Consider the following 19935-nt stretch of genomic DNA (forward strand, 5'->3'; position numbering starts at 1 on the left):
TTTTTTTAATTTTATATGAGTGTTTTGTATGTTAATTAAGGCGGTTTATGTATTGTAGTAGGACTTTTGTTGTAATCACTTTTAGACATTACTGCACTTCATTCTCACTCTTTTTCTACAACTACTTACAGTAGAACTAATAGAAGGTTTAATAGAATATTTTCCATTCCAGTTTCCGGCTGCGCCAGTTACCTCCGGGGGAGCTTCGCGGGCTACTTAAATGCAGAAAAGAGAGGATTTGATCCAGAAGGTAGCCACAGTGTAGTTGTCTTCTGGATCTCCGGAGAGCTTCGTGGGATATTCAGATGCAGAGAGGAGAGGAGACGGTCTTGGAAGTAGCTACGGCTGTAGCGGGATACGGCTGTCGTGGGATATTCAGATGCAGAGAGGAGAGGAGACGGTCTTGGAAGTAGCTACGGCTGTCAGGGAATTCGATAGGATTCAATATTGGATACGTCTACAAGTGTTTGCTGCTAGAACTCGACTGCCCGTTGTCTTTATTTTTGGTCTTAAATATACTAACAGTGAATATGTATATGTGTATTACAATGTTGGAGTTCTTAGAAATAGTTCTTGTGAAGGCGTGGTGGTTTAGAGGGAGGGGTGGTGTATTGTACAGATGGGTCGGTAACTCCCGTGCGTATCGAAGCCATCTTTTTGAGCGTCGCTTCTAGCTCATTTTTAAAGTTGGGGATGACCTCAGAGGCTTTACCTTCTAATTCCAGAAGTAGTTATCCCTGTTGCGTTCTCCTTATTTTACGCACGTGCTTGACGAATTCTGCTTTCAACTTCCGAAGCATATCCGCGTACGTTGCCTCACCTGTTTTCTTCAGGACTAGCGCCTTAGGTTTTTTGCGCAGGCGCTTGGGCTTCACTTTAGCCCATTCTTCGTCCTTGTTAGCGTCCTTGGCGACAGACGCATAACTTTCCGGTTCGGAGTCAGCCCTCGTGGGGACCGCCTTACCGGATTTCGCAGCAGATGTATGGTTGTCCGTTTTGGGGACCTGCACATTTGGTAAAGCCTGTCTGGGTGGCGCCACCTGGATGCGCTTTGTTTTTCCTGCCTTAGTCTGTGTGGCAGTACTCCTTGGCGGGGGGATATTGTTGAAACCTGTAGCTCAATTGCTCTGTTATTGAGCGCAGATAGGTCCAATAGCACGCCCCTGTCCTCACTGGTTACGTGACGCCTAGTCTCGAGCGAGGATAGAATGGCGGTGATCTTGGCTTTCATCATAACCAGGATGCCCTGCAGGTCCTCATTCTGGAGCGTCGTGGTCAGTTCTGGCGAGCGATGCGGCTATCCTGATGGGGACTTCGGTCCCGCCCTTTGTCTTCTGGCTTGTGGCAGTCGTGGAGGCTGTAGGGGCCAAAGTCTCCACAGCTGCACTGCAGTCGCTAGTTTTCGGCGGCGGGGGGCCTGCCTGCTTGCTCACCACCCGCTCCCTAGATTGGGGTTCCGACTCCTCTTATAGGGGACCTCGATAGCCTACCACTCATCCTGAACGGGTCGTGGGGGTCGGGGGCACTGCCCCCCCTGTTCTGTCCATCTGGTATAATAGGGGGGACTATGGCTTGTTGGTCAAAAGCGCTCCGTGGGAATTACAACTAGTTGCAGTTCTTGATTTAGATTTCAAAATTGTAGTTTAAATTAATTAATTCAAACTTGAATTTGAATTCGAATTTCGCGCCCAACGAGCGCGCGTCCGAATGATGATCGCACCTCTGATCTGGCAACGCCAGACTTACCAGCTCGTCCACAGCGAAAGGTTGGCAATGCTGTCAGCTGTCTTATCTGATGCAGCTGATCTGATTAATTCCCAATTTACTGGGTCAATCGTGAATTCCGAATCGACACCGTGACGCTCAGAACCGCGTGTGGATTTGAAGGTTTTTTTAGCAGCAAAAAGACGTGCGTAATACGCGGTAACTCGAACTCAACGTGTGTAATTGTTTACAATAGTGTGTGTGGATGGGGAGTTGTAGTAGAGTTGTGTAGAATGGATATGTTACTTACCCATCCTTAAGGAAAAAGCCTGTCTTCAGGCGTTTAGATAAGGGTACAATACAGTGGTATTGGGGGGTGATTGTTTTTTTGATTGTATTGTCTGTTTCAGGATTTATAATATTTTCATTTTTTAGGGTTTGATTTTTAAATTTTACTATGATCTTTTGGGGTATAGTTTTATATTTATAGATAAAGTACAATATTACAGTAATAATTATTATTATTAATGTTGTAAGTGTTATTATTTGAAAGATATTATTCGTCTGATTGTGTTGTTCGATTACTTCTTTGTTCAAGTTTTGTTACATTATTGTTTACATAGATAGTTTGAATATAGTCTAACATTGTGTTGCTAATTAATATTTCTTCTAATTGGACAGAACAATTTAATGCTTTTATCATGTTATTGCCTTCTATTAGGAAGGTCTTTTCATATTATTGATTTACCAAAAAACTATTTGCCACGCCCACTCACTCTAACGCCCTAAAACAGATCAAAACTGCGACGCCCACACTTTTGAAAAATGTTTAGATTTCTCTTCATTTTATTGTTTGTCTTGGCAACTTTTATAGGTATACCAAAAACCGTGCGGCCACTTTCCTCCTTTCATATTAAATATCCTTCGCACTCCCAACATGACTGGTATTTACTTAGACTATAGTGTGCTCTCCTGTTTAATTTCGAGCCATTTAAAGAGTTTAAACGTCTGAAGTTCGTTCCACACCACCAAACGAATTGTTTTCATTAACACAGAACAAAGTAGTTTTGAGCCTTGTCCTTTGGAGGGAATTCGCAAGGCCATCTATACAAACGTTTACTAAGAACAATCTTTCAAATACTTACCAAAAATTTACAATGTACCATACTTTAATGTAACCGAATGCGGTCCCTGTGTAAAGGTACCTATTCTTACGGTCAGTACACATGGTAAGCACACAGTCACCTGTCTTGTGTACAGCCAGAAACTCCACCATGTAGCCTCCACGTTGATGGTGAGAGTACACTTGAATAAAACCTGTATCAAGAGAAATAAATACACTGCCTGTTCAAATAAATATTAAATTATCAAATTAATCACGAAAATAAAATATATACATAATACCGTGTTTCAAGGTTTGAGGGCGAGTCTGTAAGAAGAGCACAGCTTGTACAGAGATAGGTATATCGGTCCCATAGTCTCTGTTATCCTCTGGTCGATTTAAAACATTGGAACGTCCTGCCCGTCCCGATTGTATGCCGTGATTACCTGAATGAGTCAGCCTTGATGCCAGTCGCTTACTTTGCCGAATGAACTTTTCTTCTTCTGCCGTTAGTTTTAACTCAATAAAGCGTGTTGGGTCCATTACGCTATACCGCCGATATGGTTGACCAGTCTCTAACTTCCAAAAAATAATCTCTCCGGAGTATGTTGCTGTAACGACACCTTCGCCAAGCTTTACGTCCGCGCAGGTAATATCATCCGTATGAAACTTTGGCCACTTTTTCGGGTCCCCATACTCGCGCCCTACTACATCATTAAATTCCGTCACTTGCCTATCCCACCCCATGGCCAGTATGCTGATAAAGTAAAAGAACAAAAAGAAATAATTATTAGCGTGAATAGAAACCATACGTTTTATTTGAAAGGGTATATAACTGTAGTTTTAAGGTATGCCAAATAATATATAGTAAACTAATTATGATACCCGGTTCTCGTTGAGTACGGCTCAAATACGTCACTCCTACACTTTTGGAAATTGTTTTGATATAATTTTATATTTTTGTTGGTATTGTAAATTTTTATCGATTTCGCAAAAAAACTTTTTAACACTCCTACTCTAGTTGTACAATTTAAGAGGTCCCATAATATTATAATGGAGGCTAAAACGGTTTTACCCCTGATGTGTTCTTGAAATAAAAGACTGCAATCGCAGGGGGATAAAATGATAGTCTAGATTTGTTGAAAAGTATGTAACTGCCAGGAGGAAGCGTTTCGAGATCTCTGGGACTATTAAAGCTAGAAGGTTGAGAAGATCAAGCATAAAATTCTAGAGACACAGACGCAGCGCAAAAAACTTTTTCAAAAAAAAAACTTTTTTCACGCGCACTATAACGCCCAAAACCTCCCACGTCCACAATTCTGAAAAATTCTTGGATATTTTTTATAATTTTATTAGTCGTGTAAATTTCTATCAATTTGTCAAAAAACTTGTTGGCACGCCCACTCTAACGCCCAAAAGCCGCCAAACCGATCACGCCCACACCGTTGAACAATTTTTAAATTTTTTTCTCATTTTATTTCCCAATATCTATCGATATCCCACAAAAATGATGAAATTTCACATTTGCATTCACACTGAGTGAGTAATGGGTATCTGATAGTTGTGTAACTTGACTAATTATTCTATCTTGTTTATTAATATATACGTAATTAAACCTTATATTTAAAAAGTTATTCTTTCTATAGTCGATAATTCTATAGTCGAGTTCCCCGACTATCAAAAACCGATTACTCAGCTAGTGGAAGTGCGAATTAGAAATTCCAACAATTTCTGGAATATAGGTAGAATAAAATTGAGAAACAATACATCGACTTTTAGGCGGTCCTATGAAATCAAGACAGGATTGTGGACAATAGTAAAAGCGTAACATAAACAATTATATTTGTGAGCGTACAAAAAACAAATATCGTAAGCTTCCCCTAATTGGTTTCGAGACGCTTTTTCTGCCGTTTCGTTTTTGTTGCTAAAATTCTATAAACGTTACCGCTTATCAAATCAGGGTGACTTTTTTAAAGCGCAAGGAGGCTGAAATTTGTAATCGAGTGGAACGATTCAGATTCTATTCAAGTTCTGCGTTAATTTCGTTTAATGAGTTTGTTCTTCATGTGAAGTTGGGCTGATCGATGAGATTCAACCAACATTTCGAAAAATTTTCAACGAGCTCGAAGGACTTGATTTGGATGTTGGACCAGTTGCGGTATCTGCTAAGAGAAAGGAACTTGGGAGTTGCAGGCTCCAAAAACTAGTGGAACTTGAGAATTCAGAAGATGGATTTGCACAAGAGTAATCATTTACAGCATAGGCGGCTGCGATTTTTCAATTACAACAGCAGATGACGGCACTGACAAACATGATGGAGCAGCTTTTCAACACTATACCAACAGCTAATCGGCAGCAGCAACGGGAAGATGAGATTGGCATAGATAAGATTATCAACCGTAACCCTGGAGATCAAGCGGCGATCAGCCATGTCCATGACATGCATGGTAGGCAAGTGTCGGTTAAGGAATTTGCGAGTACCTTACAAGACTATGACCCCGGAGATGAGAATTCGATATGCATGAATCAGATCATCGAACGCGTCAACAAAGTGGTAGATGGGACGAAAAATGTGTACTTCTTGTATACAGAAAGCTGAAGGGTCCTGCTAAAATGTAGACCGATTCTTTTACACACAACATGGAACAGCTATGCAGCGGCAGAAATTCAGTTCAACATTGCAAACACAACCAGAAGATCGAAGGAAACCTTAAAAAAGTATGGTTTCCGTATATCAGCACTTGCAGTGCGATTTAAGCATATTGACGCAGAACTCATCCGATATGCTACAGCGCGTCTACAGAACAGAGAGTTGCGAAACCGTATTGTAGCCATTAATTTTGCGTCGATGAAGGAGTTTCGTGACGCTACCAAGTCATATTTTATAAAGGGATGGATGACCAATACAAATAAGAATTAGTCCTAACGCAATACTGTACTTTTAAGGTAAAGCAGGAAAACGAGAATAACCAATTAAAGCCAAAAGAAACTAGAGCGTGCTTCAATTGCGGAGCTTTCGGGCATTTTGCTAAATCATGACAAAGGAGAAGAAAAAAAAAATATAAATATATAAAAAATATATAAAAAATAGATCTCATGCCATGCAATGAAATTTGCCAAGCTACACAGATGATGCGTTTAGGCGCATATAACCAGGACAATCGTTTCACATGGATGATTAATATCGACGAGAAAGCCTGTAACGCTTTTATTGAAGCTCATCAGTCGGTAACACGTTCAACCGAGAGCATTCTTAGGTCGAACTATTATAGCGATAATAGAGAGAAGCTCCGAACTGACTCTGCGACCACTGTTAACGACCACATGGCAGTTGCCAAGAAGAGATACGATGGCAACCATTCCAAGCCAACTGTCTGAACTGAAAACGAGCCGTTTAGCAAAAACGCGTCTCGCAAAGTAGAGCCGCAATACAAAGCTCACTTTTATACCCGATACTCGTAGAATAAAGGGGTATACTAGATTCGATGAAAAGTATGTAACAGGCAAAAGGAAGCATTTCCTTCCATATAAAGTAAATAAATTCTTGATCAGCAAAAATGGCACTTTGGGTTAAAAGCAGTAAATTTTGAAATTAGTGTAATTTTTTGTGATTGTTATTTTAAAGATGCTTTTATTTTTTGATTCCTAAGTAACAAGATAGCATAAAAATAATCTTAGAAAATTTTTACGAGTTATCGTTTATTTTTGGAGCGCTTTCAAAGTCAGCTAAATCAGATGTGCTTTGAATTGTGAAAATTGGCAGAAAAAGTTGAACAAAATGCAGCGCAAACATTGTCTTCATATTTTTAATTATGGAGTATGTAAATTAATCGTAAATACATGTTTTCCGATAATTGTGTGTTGTTGTTGAATTTTCCAATGTATTGCATGTGAGTACTTTCAATTGCTTACTAACTTTTTTAAATGGTCATTCTATTTATTAAGGTTTCAAAAGGAATCGTTCAGTAATTCCTCTGAACTTAACCTAATGTGTGATAAAGATAAATGAGACCAAGTGGTATCTTAATTAAAAAGTACAAAAGAAAATGTAATATGTTATGTTATCCTCCGGGTAAGGAGATCGCTGGGGTGTACCCTCTTCAGTCTTCGGAGGGAGATGGGATCAGCTAGGATAGTTGCTAGTTGGTTCGGGTGGGCTATAAGCCTGTCGGCATAACGGCTGCTGTGGAAATTAATCTGATCCCCAAGAAGGGTAACTTTCAGATCTCTTTCGATGACTATGTTCGTCACGTACCAGGGGAGCCCAGATGCGTGACGTGCAGCTCTCGACTGGACCACACGGAGCCTATTAAGCTGGTATTTGGCGGCAGTTCCCCACACCTGGATGGCATAACTCCACGTTGGAGCGAGAATGGCTTTGATTAAAAGAGCCTTAGAGCTCATTTGAAGTTTGCTGGAGTGGAAGAGCCAGTCGAGCTTTTTTAGCTTCGCCAGTGACTTAGATCTGACCGACGTGATGTGGGCCCTCCAGGTCAGTCTCCGATCTAGATGAACTCCTAGGTAGCAGTGCGAACTAGCATTGGTGATAGGGCTTCCATCGAAGGTCAGATCAGTGCAGGTTCCGGGTCGCAGGGAAATAGTTACACAGGCTGACTTTGAGGAGTTAATGGCCACATTCCATTTGGCAGTCCATTTTTCGATTGCGTGCAGCCATTCCTGGACAGCGTTAGAGGCAGATTGCAGTGCATCATGTTTCTGCCCCTTTTTGCCCCTTTTTGCGAAACATTTTATTTTGTGGGTGTGTATGAGGTTAGTCATGCTGCTGGATGTTTGCAGCAACAACAAATGCTTTGCAGACTCTGTTAACAGTTATATTTTGGAAAATATAGAAGAGAACTTTGTGACTAAAGAGCAAAAGATTACAATTTCAAAGAAAGTGAACCAATTTATTGTATTATGTACATTAATTGTGAGTCATGGCTTCGATGGATCTACGGGCCAAAGCAAGTGCAAACAATGCTTTCTATCAAACGAATGTATCGCCTTGATCAATCCCTTTTTGTCAATACAATTATACCGTTAAAACTAATAGATGAAGAAGTTGAGGAAAGGAAAGTAATGCCCTTATATTAAAGGAAAAAAAATTTGAGTGTCGCTATAGACACTTATAGACCTTATTCCTACACTTCCAAAAACCAAATAATAGCAGTTAAATACGGACCTTATACACATTCATTAATTGATGGTAAAATTTTGAACGTTATAACCGGAACGTTATTCCGAACAAACTTTACAAGAGCGATAGAAAATCTCACGCTAGGTAATGTAGACGACTATCTAGAATCTAATAATGCAGAAAAATATGTGGAAGTGGAAGACGAATTCAATTGCCTTAATATATTTTTAGAGGAGGAAGGTGAAGAATAGCAATAAGCTTAATGAAATATAATGGTCATAATAATGGTTTTTGCATCTTGTGTCCTCACTTCGCTCCCACACCACACAAGACACCTCCGGATCCTCTGGTTGAACAACAGACATATTAACACCCACACCTTCGCCACCCATCCATCTCCCTTTAAAATCTCTTTAATTTGTATAAAAATGCATTTTTAACTTTATTTTCAAGGATTGTTTTTGTGGGAGGAGATAAAGGCGTGGTCAGATCACGCCTGTAGACGATATCTTTAAAATTGTAATTAATACCAAAATTTCCAGCCCATAGTAAATGGGTCAACAAGCGTTGCGTCCTTGTCCCTAGAAACTGTATGCTGAAGTTCAATCTTCTAGTTTTTATAGTTCCTAAGATCTCGACGTTCATTCGGACAGACGTTCGTTAGAGTGCACGTGGCAAATAGTTTTTTGGCAAATCGATATTAATTAAATCGACTAATAAAAATATGTAAAAATTTTCAAAAAAATTTCAATAATGTGGGCGTGGATGTTTTGGCCGGCTTTAGTGCGTTAGAGTGGTCACTGCACTTGTACTGCATCTATGTCCCTAGAATCTGTATGCTGAATCTTAACCTTCTACCTTTTATAGTTTCTGAGATCTCGAGGTTCATACGGACAGTCGGACAGATCGACTCGGCTATTGATTTTGAACAATAATATATGTACATAGTGACATATCCATAAGTCCCGAAGACTAAGGATATGCCTACACAATAATACACATACAACATGTACACCCAAACACTACCCTACACTTACCAATTGTAATCAACACACCCTACACTACTCTGTATGTACCTAACAGATTCCACATAAGAATAAGACTGTCATATGATCCTCAAGACAAGGTTGAGTGGAATAAACCCAAACTAAAGATAAGTCACCCACGGTTAGACTAAACATCCGTTGCCTAATTCAAACATTCCCTGCTTAAGCCCTCCCACCATCGTCACGTTCCGACGTTCAAAGCTCGGACTCGCAATCCCGAAAAAGAAAATTACTAGATTTCAATAAACAAAATTATAAGAATTTAAGAGCATTTGCATTCAAGAGCGAATACACTTGAATCCAAGAGAAATGCAAAGACAATTAAAGTCAGCAAAGTCAATAACTCTTTCTTCACTTGATCAGAACCCTAAAGTCTAAAGTCCATATTAGAAAAGCTCGAAACCGAGGCTTGAACGTCATTCAAATCAGAGTAAATAGGAGAGTTCAGTTTCAGGCAAAATTATAATCGGTCGGTGTTCTTCTCAAGAATAAATATTGTAATAAATTAGTACAATAAAATTATATTTTTTCTTATAGGCTCGTGTCCAGACTTCGAAGAACTTCATTTATCTAGCTTGGAAAGTGAACTAATCGGTGGATTAGTGGTCCTCGAAAGTGTTTGTATTTTCGTGTCCAGACTGCGAAGAACTTCATTTACTTAGCTTGGAAAGTGAACTAATCGGTGGATTAGTGGTCCGCAAAAGTGTTTGTATTTTCGTGAGTAAAAAGCCTATATTTTGAAAGTTATTGGAAATTAATTATTGCAAATTTTGCTTTCCAGAAAGCATGTGTTGCGAGGTGAGGTTTTGGGTCAGCTTTTGAACAGCTGTACTACCAGCAAACATCTTATTGGTGGTTGTGACTGCTACGGTCTATGTCCTGGACGGTTCAGTGCTGCACACTTTAAATAACTAAAAGAATCTTTTATTAAAAGGTTACTGGTGGCCGTCGGGGCCAATTTATTGCAATTCAAAGCATATACCATTGACAATAATTTTTCACATGGTGCCAATTGCCAGCGAACTAGAATGATCGATAACACAGAGAGCAAGAGAGTAACGCGCAGTGTCAACGCTTATTAACGAAAAGAACAAAAAGAGGACTTCGAGTAGAATGGTGAATGAGAGCAGTCGCAAGTTTTTCAATCGCGCTATATACTTCCGCAATTAGAGCCAAAAAATTGTCATCAAACAATTAAATTATAATAAGCGAGAACTATTGTCATTAAACAATAAAGTAACACATTATAATAGAAACTTACTACAATTTTGAGGGCTCGTCCGAGAAGGCCCAAGTTGTGTATGCATAAGTGCGAATTTAATGAGTGCGAGCGAGACAGAACGTGACGCCGCATCGATTAAAAGGAAAACGACAACGACGCAAGAGGAGTCGCGGTGAAGCTGAAGCAATGAGAAGTCAATCGACGACGGCGAGCAAAAGGTGTTTGTGACGCAGTGTCCATGGGAAGACTTTAGAAGACGGAGGCCAAAAGGTGTTGGAGATTCCGTATCTAGTGCTCGAAGAAAAACGGCAGCAGCCAAAGGTGTTGGAGACGCTGTGTTCATTCAAAGTGCAACGGCGGTGACCAATAGTTGAAGGCCTCGCCGTAGAAATTGCAAGCAAACAATTGAAGAAGAACGGCAAAACGACGGTTACGGTGTAGCAGAAGAAGAAGAACGGTGAAGCAATCAGAAAAACGACGGTCGCTTCAGTGGCAGAGGAAGCAGAAGAAGAATAACGGCGCGACGAAATACGCCGCCACATATACGAAGGCGATCGAGCGGCAACAGCGACGAGAGAGGCGAAGCAACAGATAAAGAGGCGAGGCAGTAGGAACGAAAGAGGCGAGGACAACGAAGAGGAGAAAACGACGCGGCAAGTTGTGTATCGTTTGCTGTTAACATAGATTTAACAGAGTTGGTTAAGTAGTTTTGAAAACTTTAAAGAGAGGGTATGTTAAGTAGTTTTGCAGCTTGACGCAAAGAATATACAGTTGATTTTATTTCGTATTAAGAATTTTGTACTGATAAATTTTATATTATTTAGAATGGATCGGGTTGAAATTCTTGCGCTGCGCGTTGATGACCTACGAACTAAGCTGTCTGAGTTAAATTTGCAGACAAGTGGTACTAAAAGCAGCAGCGGCTCCTTGCTCACTACAGATTAAACAATGAAGAACAAAACATTTCGGACGATGAGACAGTAGCAACTGCACCAATGATGACAAATGAAAATAATAGGTCATGGTTTACTCTAAAAGATGTCGAAGGTAGTATTTCTGAATTCTCAGGTACTGTAGGTAGTGTTGATGTTGACCAGTGGATAAATGATGTAGAAGAATGTGGGAGTACAGTTCAGTGGAACCAATTACAAATGTTTGTCTATGCGAAGCAGCTTTTACGAGGTGCTGCTAGATTGTTTGTCAAAAGTCAACAAAACATTCGAAGTTGGGAAATATTGAAAACTGTATTGCTAGATGAGTTCGAAGTTAAAGTGTCATCAGCAGAAATACATCGAAGATTAAATAGACGACAAAAGAAAAAAGATGAGAGTACATGAATTCTTGTACGCACTGATGGAAATAGCTAAGCCAGCAAAGCTTGAAGATGAGAGTATTATAGACTATTTCATTAGTGGCATTCAAGATTCCCCTGCAAACGAAATAGTGCTCTATCAAGCAAAAACATTAAAAGAACTAATACTTAGTTTGGATGTTTACAAAAAAGTTTGTAGTTCAAGCAAGTCATTAAACAAGCCTGGATCATTCGTTGATAAACAGAGTTCTGAGTCCAAGAAGATTAACAGTGACAACAAGACACGTAAAAGTTTTAAGTGCGGTGATGATACCCATTTGCTAAAAGATTGTAGGAAGAAAGATTTTGTTTTGTTTAAGTGTAACCAACCAGGACATCGCGCATCAGAGTGTAAAATAGATAGAAAAGTTAAGCAGGATCAAAATACAAATGTTGTACAAGATAGGAAGAGTTAAAGCCATTAAGCATTTTCACTCCTTCAGGTTTAGAGTTTAAAACTGTGCAGTATAAGTCAATGATGTTTCAAGGATTAGTTGATACAGGTGCTGACCTTTGTCTTATACGCAGAAGTGTTTATACTAAGTTGTGCAAAAATAAGTTGACAGGCTGAGCGAAGTGTTTGACTGGCATAGGTGATAGCCAGGTGCTTACATTCGGTAGCTTTGTAATTTCGGTTGAGGTAGATGGTATAGACATGGAAGTTGAATTTCACGTAGTTCCTGATGAGGATATGGGTTTTGATTCGATTTTAGGAAGAACAATCTTAAACAGCGTGAATATGAAAGTAACCAAAGGTGGCACAGAGTTTATAAGTCGAGTTGTAAACCAAAAAATGGTTGGGAGTCAGAGAATCCAGCCTTTGGACAAAGGATCATGTTCTGAGATTTTTTTTTGTTTCAAGGATTAGTTGATACAGGTGCTGACCTTTGTCTTATACGCAGAAGTGTTTATACTAAGTTGTGCAAAAATAAGTTGACAGGCTTAGCGAAGTGTTTGACTGGCATAGGTGATAGCCAGGTGCTTACATTCGTTAGCTTTGTAATTTCGGTTGAGGTAGATGGTATAGACATGCAAGTTGAATTTCACGTAGTTCCTGATGAGGATATGGGTTTTGATTCGATTTTAGGAAGAACAATCTTAAACAGCGTGGATATGAAAGTAACCAAAGGTGGCACAGAGTTTATAAGTCGAGTTGTAAACCAAAATAAGGTTGAGAGTCAGAGAATCCAGCCATTGTACAAAGGATCATGTGCTGAGTTGTTTGTTGAATTCAAAAGTATGTGCATGTTGGGGGTGGAGCAGGCTGACATATTGGATGAGGTTTATTTATCACATTTGAGTAGTGTTCAAAAAGAAAAAGCTTTAAGTCTAATTGGAGATTATAAGCCAATTCGAAATTGTTCGACACCAGTGAAGATGAAAATACTGTTAACCGATGATTTACCAGTATTCCAACAACCAAGACGTTTGGCAGAGTGTGAACAAAAGATTGTGGATGATCAAGTTCAGGAATGGTTGCGAGACAAGATTATAAAGCCGAGTGTGTCGGCACAGTGGTGCCTGTTTCGAAAAAGAATGGGAAAAAACGATTGTGTTGTGACTATCGGAAATTAAATGAAAACATAATTCGTGATCACTTTCCAATGCCGCAGGTTGACGTTGTTATCGAAAAGCTTCAGAGTGCTTTGGTGTATACGACTTTGGTTTTAACTAACGGTTTCTTTCATGTGCCCGTTGAGTTGGAATCCCAGAAATATACCTCCTTTGTAACACAAAAGGGACAGTACGAATTTCTGTATGTGCCCTTTGGTATTACAAACTCACCTGCAGTTTTTACTCGATTCATAATGGCAGTCTTAAGGGAACTAATCAACAGTGGAGATGTAGTAATATACATGGACGATGTGATTGTGCCCAGTAAAAAGATGTGTGAAGGATTGGTAAAGCTGGAGAAGGTGTCGATTGTTGCCAGTGAAAATGGATTAAAAATAAATTGGTCGAAATGTCAGGTGTTGCAAAAGAAAGTTAACTTTTTGGGGTATATAGTTGAGGGTGGTACTATTAAGCCTTCTGGAGAGAAGACAAGTGCTATCGTTAATTTTCCGTTGCCAAATGATAAAAAAGGTGTTAAAAGATTCTTAGGATTGACGTCGTATTTTCGTAGATTTGTCTAAGATTTTGCAGTGACTGCTAAGCCTTTGTCGGACCTTTTAAGGCAAAATACTAAGTTTAAATTTGATGTGCTGCAGAAGGTAGCGTTTGAACAGTTGAAAGTAGCCTTAACTTCTTATCCCGTATTGAAATTGACGCTTCAAAATATGGTTTCGGTGGTGTATTATTACAAAAAGACCCAGAAGATTGTTTGTTTCATCCGGTTCAATACATGAGTCGTAAGACTCACTGCGAAGAAAAGTATAATTCTTATGAGATTGAGGTTCTTGCCGTTATCGGTGCATTAATGAAGTGGCGTGTGTATGTGTTAGGTTTGAAATTTTAGATTGTGACTGACTGCAACGCGTTCACTATGACGATGAAGAAGAAGGACGTTCCTTTGAGGGTAGCTAGGTGGGCATTATACCTTCAAGACTTTGATTATCAAATAGAACATCGCTCAGGGACGAGAATGAGACATGTTGATGCGTTGAGTAGACTATCGTGTTTTATGCTGAGCGATACTGTTGTACATCGCTTGAAACAAGCACAATTACTCGATGAATGGACGAAAGTATTGAGAAGCCTTGTAGAAAATAAAGGAAAACAATATGATGATTTTTATATAGAAAATCAAATACTTTTTAAAGATCCTAATCGCGAGCTTATTATTGTACCGTCGCAGATGGAAAATGAAATAATTACTATTGCTCATAAGCAAGGACATTTTGCTGCAAAGAAAACGCAAGATTTAGTTGAGAAATCTTACTTCATACCAAAACTTTAAGAAAAGATGGTTCGTGTTGTGGACAGTTGTGTGGAGTGTATTGTATTTAATTCGAAAGCTGGGAAGAAAGAAGGTTTCTTGACCCCGATTGAAAAGGGAGATAGACCGTTGATGCCGTATCACATTGACCATGTTGGGCCAATGGAGATGACGAGCAAGCGCTACAACCACATTTTAGCTATAGTTGACGGTTTTTCGAAATTTGTATGGTTGTATCCCACCCGTAGCACAGGAGCAGAGGAAGTTATAAGTTGTCTAGAGCGTCAGGCTACTAATTTTGGAAATCCTTTACGGATTATCTCTGATAGGGGAAATGCGTTCACTGCACAGGCATTTAAGTTGTATTGTGAGGAGCAGAAAATTCAGCATCTAGTGATTACAACAGGTCTACCACGTGGAAATGGTCAGGTTGAGAGAATGCATAAGACAGTAGTGTCGATGTTGTCGAAGTTAAGTCATGAAAGTGCAGGAGACTGGTATAAGCATGTCAGTAAGGTGCAGCAAAGAATTAATAGTACACCGCCTAGAAGCACTTTAGTGTCGCCTTTTAAAATCTTGACTGGCACTGAAATGCGTCTTCCGAATGATCTAGAGCTTAATTTGTTAATAAAGGAATCCTTAGTGATGGATTTGGATGAGGAGAGAGAGCTGGTGCGCGCAAGAGCTTCCGAAAACATTAAACAGTTGCAGACAGAAAATAAAAGGGTTTTCGATTTAAAGCGCAAAGGTGAAAAAATTTATAAGATAGATGATTTAGTAGCTATTAAGCGTACTCAGTACGGAAGTGGGTTAAAGTTGAAGGGAAAATTTCTAGGACCTTGGACTTGGAGACGGCTATGGACCTTTTAAGGCATCGACAGTCGCAGAATATATGAAGCCGTGGGGAAATTCATTCGGGTCGAATGATGTATCAGGAGGGCCGATTGTGGGAAATGAACCAGATCAGCGAACTAAAATGATCGATAACACAGAGAGCAAGAGAGTAACGCGCAGTGGCAACGCTTATTAACGGAAAGAACAAAAAGAGGACTTCGAGTAGAATGGTGAACGAGAGCAGTCGCAAGTTTTTCAATCGCGCTATATACTTCCGCAACTAGAGCCAAACAATTGTCATCAAACAATTAAATTATAATAAGCGAGAACTATTGTCATCAAACAATATAAAGTGTACTATAACCAATTGTCATTAAACAATAAAGTAACACATTATAATAGAAACTTGCTACAATTTGGGGGCTCGTCCGGGATGGCCCAAGTTGTGTATGCATAAGTGCGAATTTAATGAGTGCGAGCGAGACAGAACGTAACGCCGCATCGATTAAAAGGAAATGGACAACGAAGCAAGAGGAGTCGCGGTGAAGCTGAAGCAATGAGAAGTCAATCGACGACGGCGAGCAAAAGGTGTTTGTGACGCAGTGTCCATGTGAAGACTTTAGAAGACGGAGGCCAAAAGGTGTTGGAGATTCCGTATCTAGTGCTCGAAGAAAAACGGCAGCAGCCAAAAGGTGTTGGAGACGCTGTGTTTATTCAAAAGTGCAACGGCGGTGACCAATAGTTGAAGGCCACGCCGTAGAAATTGCAAGCAGACAATTGAAGAAAACGGCAGCAGCCATATGTGTTGGAGACGCTGTGTTTATTCAAAAGTGCAACGGCGGTGACCAATAGTTGAAGGCCACGCCGTAGAAATTGCAAGCAGACAATTGAAGAAGAACGGCAAAACGACGGTTACGGTGTATCAGAAGAAGAAAAACGGTGAAGCAATCAGAAAAACGACGGTCGCTTCAGTGGCAGAGGAAGCAGAAGCAGAATAACGGCGCAACGAAATACGCCGCCACATATACGAAGGCGATCGAGCGGCAACAGCGACGAGAGAGGCGAAGCAACAGAGAAAGAGGCGAGGCAGTAGGAACGAAAGAGGCGAGGACAACGAAGAGGCGAAAACGACGCGGCAAGTTGTGTATCGTTTGCTGTTAACATAGATTTAAGTAGTTTTGAAAACTTTAAAGAGAGGTCATGTTAGGTAGTTTTGCAGCTTGACGCAAAGAAATCAACTGTAGATTTTATTTCGTATTGAGAATTTTGTACTGATAAATTTTATATCATTTAGAATGGATCGGGTTGAAATTCTTGCGCTGCGCGTTGATGACCTACGAAATAAGCTGTCTGAGTTAAATTTGCAGACAAGTGGTACTAAAAGCAGCAGCGGCTCCTTGCTCACTACAGATTAAACAATGAAGAACAAAACATTTCGGACGATGAGTCAGTAGCAACTGCACCAATGATGACAAATGAAAATAATAGGTCATGGTTTACTCTAAAAGATGTCGAAGGTAGTATTTCTGAATTCTCAGGTACTGTAGGTAGTGTTGATGTTGACCAGTGGATAAATGATGTAGAAGAATGTGGGAGTACAGTTCAGTGGAACCAATTACAAATGTTTGTCTATGCGAAGCAGCTTTTACGAGGTGCTGCTAGATCGTTTGTAAAAAGTCAACAAAACATTCGAAGTTGGGAAATATTGAAAACTGTATTGCTAGATGAGTTCGAAGTTAAAGTGTCATCAGCAGAAATACATCGAAGATTAAATAGACGCCAAAAGAAAAAAGATGAGAGTTTACATGAATTCTTGTACGCACTGATGGAAATAGCTAAGCCAGCAAAGCTTGAAGATGAGAGTATTATAGACTATTTCATTAGTGGCATTCAAGATTCCCCTGCAAACAAAGTAGTGATGTATCAAGCATAAACATTAAGAGAACTAAAAGTTAGTCTGGATGTTTACAAAAAAGTTTGTAGTTCAAGCAAGTCATAAAAAAACATGGATCATTCGTTGATAAACAGAGTTCTGAGTCCAAGAAGATTAACAGTAACAACAAGACACGTAAATGTTTTAAGTGCGGTGATGATACCCATTTGCTAAAACATTGTAGGAAGAAAGATTTTGTTTGTTTTAAGTGTAACCAACCAGGACATCGCGCATGGAATGTGGAAAAGTTAAGCAGGATCAAAATACAAATGTTGTACAAGATATGAAGGAAGAGTTAAAGCCATTAAGCATTTTCACTCCTTCAGGCTTAGAGTTGAAAACTGTGCAGTATAAGTCAATGATGTTTCAAGGATTAGTTGATACAGGTGCTGACCTTTGTCTTATACGCAGAAGTGTTTATACTAAGTTGGGCAGAAATAAGTTGACAGGCTTAGCGAAGTGTTTGACTGGCATAGGTTATAGCCAGGTGCTTACTTTCGGTAGCTTTGTAATTTCGTTTGAGGTAGATGGTATAGAAATGCAAGTTGAATTTCACGTAGTTCCTGATGAGGATATGGGTTTTGATTCGATTTTAGGAAGAACAAGCTTAAACAGCGTGGATATGAAAGTAACCAAAGGTGGCACAGAGTTTATAAGTCGAGTTGTAAACCAAAATAAGGTTGAGAGTCAGAGAATCCAGCCATTGTACAAAGGAACATGTGCTGAGTTGTTTGTTGAATTCAAAAGTATGTGCATGTTGGGGGTGGAGCAGGCTGACATATTGGATGAGGTTGATTTATCACATTTGAGTAGTGTTCAAAAAGAAAAAGCTTTAAGTCTAATTGGAGATTATAAGCCAATTCGAAATTGTTCGACACCAGTGAAGATGAAAATACTGTTAACCGATGACTTACCAGTATTTCAACAACCAAGAGTGTTTCACGCAGAGTGTGAACAAAAGATTGTGGATGATCAAGTTCAGGAATGGTTGCGAGACATGATTATAAAGCCGAGTGTGTCGGAATACGCATCACCAGTGGTGCTTGTTTCGAAAAAGAATGGGAAAAAACGATTGTGTTGTGACTATCGGTAATTTAGGATTCAAAATGCCGAGCCTTGTTAACTGCATTCCAAGTTCAATATCTTCTATGTATTCGGTAAACTGTTGTGAATTGAATAATAAAATGTTTAATCTTTGATCACCTTTATTTCTCGCACTTAATAAATTGATTTATTCTATTTACTTTATTTACTGTTTTTATGACTTTTTTGAGTTCATTAGCTTGGACGCTGTTTTCAGACAAATTGTAAATTTGTTCTTGGGCATATCGGGTAGAACATAGTAACGAATAGTAAAGGATCATCAAGAATGTGTGGTTATGTTACATTGTCTTGACCGTTTGGGGTTGTGCTGGATTTATAGTGAGTAATTTTTTTCCTCTTCTTTTCTTCATAGTGTTTGTCATCTATTTGTGTAATTTCTCCTGTTTCCTAAATGGATTTGTTGTCTTAGTTTTTACTAATAGTGCTTGTGTAGTATCTAGTATCTACCTCGAATTCGTTTCGTGATTCATTTAACTTATTTTTCTGGGTATCATATGCAGGTGTTCTTTCATACATAAAAATATCGGTTAGAGTTCTTCCAGTTGTGTTATGCTTAGTTTTATGATTGTATATATAAAGTATGCTTTCGAATTTGGTTAACTCAGTTGTTGTTGGTTTGGCAAGGGACGGAATTTAATGATGTAGTAGGGCGCGAGTATGGGGACCCGAAATAGTGGCCAAAGTTTCATACGGATGATATTACCTGCGCGGTCGTTACAGGAACATACTCCGGAGAGATTATTTTTTGGAAGTTAGAGACTGGTCAACCATATCGGCGGTATAGCGTAATGGACCCAACACGCTTTATTGAGTTGAAACTAACGGCAGAAGAAGAAAAGTTCATTCGGCAAAGTAAGCGACTGGCATCAAGGCTGACTCATTCATATAATCACGGCATACAATCGGGACGGGCAGGACTGTTTTAAATCGACCAGAGGATAACAGAGACTATGGGACCGATATACCTATCTCTGTACAAGCTGTGCTCTTCTTACAGACTCGCCCTCAAACCTTGAAACACGGTTTTATGTATATATTTTATTTTAGTAATTAATTTGATAATTTAATATTTATTTGAACAGGCAGTGTATTTATTTCTCTTGATACAGGTTTTATTCAAGTGTACTCTCACCATCAACGTGGAGGTTACGTGGTGGAGTTTCTGGCTGTACACAAGACAGCTGTCTGTGTGCTTACCATGTGTACTGATCGTAAGAAAAGGGACCGCATTCGGTTACATTAAAGTATGGTACATTTTAAATTTTTGGTAAGTATTTGAAAGATCTTTCTTAGTAAACGTTTGTATGGATGGCCTTGAGAACTCCCTCCAAAGGACAATGCTCAAAACTACTTTGTTCTGTGTTAATGGCCTGAAATCAATTCGTTTTGTGGTCATGTTGGGAGTGCGAAGGATATTTAATATGAAATGAGGAACGTGGCTGCACTGTTTTTGGTATACCTATAAAAGTTGCCAAGACAAACAATAAAAGGAAGAGAAATCTAAACATTTTTCAAAAGTGTGGGCGTCGCAGTTTTGATCTGTTTTAGGGCGTTAGAGTGAGTGGGCGTGGCAAATAGTTTTTTGGTAAATCAATAATATGAAAAGACCTTCCTAATAGAAGGC

General features: G+C 39.4%; 1 protein-coding gene and 1 pseudogene across 1 annotated transcript; one reads left to right on the forward strand and one right to left on the reverse strand.

The window, feature by feature from the left end:
* Positions 1 to 301: 301 nt before the first annotated feature.
* LOC116803451 (WD repeat-containing protein on Y chromosome-like) lies at positions 302 to 3557 on the reverse strand. The gene is made up of 3 exons (XM_032727163.1): positions 3109 to 3557; positions 2850 to 3048; positions 302 to 419 (listed from the first exon to the last, which is right to left on the reverse strand). Exons 1-3 carry the CDS (start codon positions 3551 to 3553, stop codon positions 302 to 304), a joined length of 762 nt encoding a protein of 253 aa, XP_032583054.1. The 5' UTR covers positions 3554 to 3557.
* Positions 3558 to 10017: 6460 nt separating this feature from the next.
* On the forward strand, positions 10018 to 19578 carry LOC116803452 (annotated as a pseudogene).
* The last annotated feature ends 357 nt before the right edge of the window (positions 19579 to 19935 follow it).

Source organism: Drosophila sechellia, unplaced genomic scaffold (assembly GCF_004382195.2).
Source record: "Drosophila sechellia strain sech25 unplaced genomic scaffold, ASM438219v1 Y_33, whole genome shotgun sequence".
NCBI lineage: Eukaryota > Metazoa > Arthropoda > Insecta > Diptera > Drosophilidae > Drosophila > Drosophila sechellia.